The sequence below is a fragment of the Bombus bifarius genome, unplaced genomic scaffold (assembly GCF_011952205.1).
Source record: "Bombus bifarius isolate JDL3187 unplaced genomic scaffold, Bbif_JDL3187 scf7180000009869_frag, whole genome shotgun sequence".
NCBI classification, from domain to species: domain Eukaryota; kingdom Metazoa; phylum Arthropoda; class Insecta; order Hymenoptera; family Apidae; genus Bombus; species Bombus bifarius.
In genome coordinates this window covers 11,006-12,786 of record NW_022885387.1, presented here as the reverse complement: position 1 = coordinate 12,786, position 1,781 = coordinate 11,006, and the positions used below count along the sequence as shown (strand labels likewise).

At 43.5% G+C, this 1,781-nt stretch overlaps 1 protein-coding gene across 1 annotated transcript; it reads right to left on the bottom strand.

Moving 5' to 3' along the window:
- Positions 1 to 1,306: 1,306 nt before the first annotated feature.
- On the bottom strand, positions 1,307 to 1,781 carry LOC117215933. The gene is made up of 2 exons (XM_033462491.1): positions 1,758 to 1,781; positions 1,307 to 1,696 (listed from the first exon to the last, which is right to left on the bottom strand). The coding sequence occupies exons 1-2, from the start codon at positions 1,779 to 1,781 to the stop codon at positions 1,307 to 1,309; spliced, it is 414 nt and encodes a 137-aa protein (XP_033318382.1).

Here is a 1,781-nt window from a genome sequence, read left to right as displayed (position 1 = left end):
GTGCAGAGTGCCCGAATAGGTCGAGAGGACCCAAGTGCTTTAAGTGTAGAGAGTACGGACACATCGTATCGAAATGCGACAACCTGAGCGAGTCCCATAAAGTTGTTTCTAGCACGTGGCAATCGTTGCAGACGAAGCGTGGTAAAGACTTCAAGATCGGAAATTTCGAATTGAGCGCGCTAATAGATACCGGTAGCGAACTAACTTTAATGAGAGCGAATCAGTATGTGAAAATTGGTATCGGGTCCGGAAGAAATTGTACACTCGAAGAATTTTCGACGAATATTGTGATAGATGATGAGTCGTACGTTGTAACGATACATGTAGTTTCAGATACTTTGATGCAACACTCGTTCATAATTGGCACATACTTCCTGAATACCGTCGAATTAAACATAAAGGACGGAAATGCTTCTATTCGTAAAGTAGAGAAAAAAGATTGTAATAGACACCCGGAGGTGTTCAAAGTAGATATAGAAATGCGGCAAGACAAAGTAATTGAGTCTTAAAGTCTTAATCCGACTTTGCAAATCCGATCGTAGTTGAAAAAAGGAACGGATCTCTTCATGTTCCTATCGAGGAGAATAGTAGAGAATGTACGGCAGTTGTAGTTACCATGAGTCCTTATCTCGAGGACACCGTCGTCATGAAACAAAAATTTGTTAGATAAACCGGTTTTTTTGCGTGAAGAGGGAAAAATGCTATTACGCGTACCCAGAGAGATCCGCGTCTCTGGGTTATGTAGGACTCGGCAGGTGACATCGCCATACGCCCTAAAAACCCCTCGATCCTTTATTTGATTAGACACGGACAACCCCGGCATAGCCGATCAGCATTCATCAGGGTTGTCATTAACCGCGTCTCCGAATATTTAACGTTGCATGCTGGTACCGCTCCTCCTGTTCGCTTCTGTAATTCTCATTTCTCTTCTGTAATTTATTATCGATTTGCAGAACGCTTTGAGCTTTGTCCAGTATTCGTCCTTGGTAACCACGTGTGTCCACCAAGTTGACCACACTTATCCTGTGACCCAGGAAATTCTCGAGTTCGATCGTTATGTTCATTAGGTCCATTTAGGACACACGAACAGGACGTGTTCTGCATCGTCGTTCGGGTCACCACAATCCCTACACTTAGTGTCGACCCCCTTACCGATCCTCTTTCTGCAGCTGTTGAAGATACCATGCCCCGTTAACATTTGCATCGTAAAGTAATCGATGTCTCTCCTTTCCTTGGCGAATATAGACGCATTACCTATCAACTTCCTAGTAAAGTTGTCCTCTTTGTAATTGCCCTATTCCGCTTGTCACTCCATTAGGGCTTTCTTCCTTATGTCATCCAGTTCTTCTTTTAACATGATGTATCTATCGATCACTTCACCTTCAACAGCTAAGCTCTTATAAATCTTCATTCTCTCGTATGATTCTTTCAACATCCTAGCTTTAATGTTGATCGGTAAGTTGCCGGTCAATACACAAAGCACCGCATGAGATACAGTGAGGTAGGCTGTAAATGTAATGCACAGGGCAGTACGTTGGGTCCTTTTTATAATCTTCCTGTTCTTCTCATAGTTCATTGCATCAGCCCACACAGGCGCACCATATGTCACGATGGGTTCCCAAACATTGTAATAGAGCCTGCGCGCCAAGCCAGGCGGACCATTGATATTCGGCAGAATTCTTAGGAAACTAAAGTCCTTCAAACAGACAAACAGTCTTTGTCCCAACTACGGGAAGATAGGGGAAACCTATTGTTACGCCATACGGTTTACCATAGGTCAT

What these genes read in the sequence shown, in the direction of transcription:
- LOC117215933 (XM_033462491.1), bottom strand. Translation starts at nt 1,781, where the DNA reads ATGACCTATGGTAAACCGTATGGC. An exon ending in CCTATGGTAAACCGTATGGC is followed by an intron (nt 1,697 to 1,757) that starts GTAACAATAGGT and finishes GTCTGTTTGAAG; the next exon opens with GACTTTAGTTTCCTAAGAAT.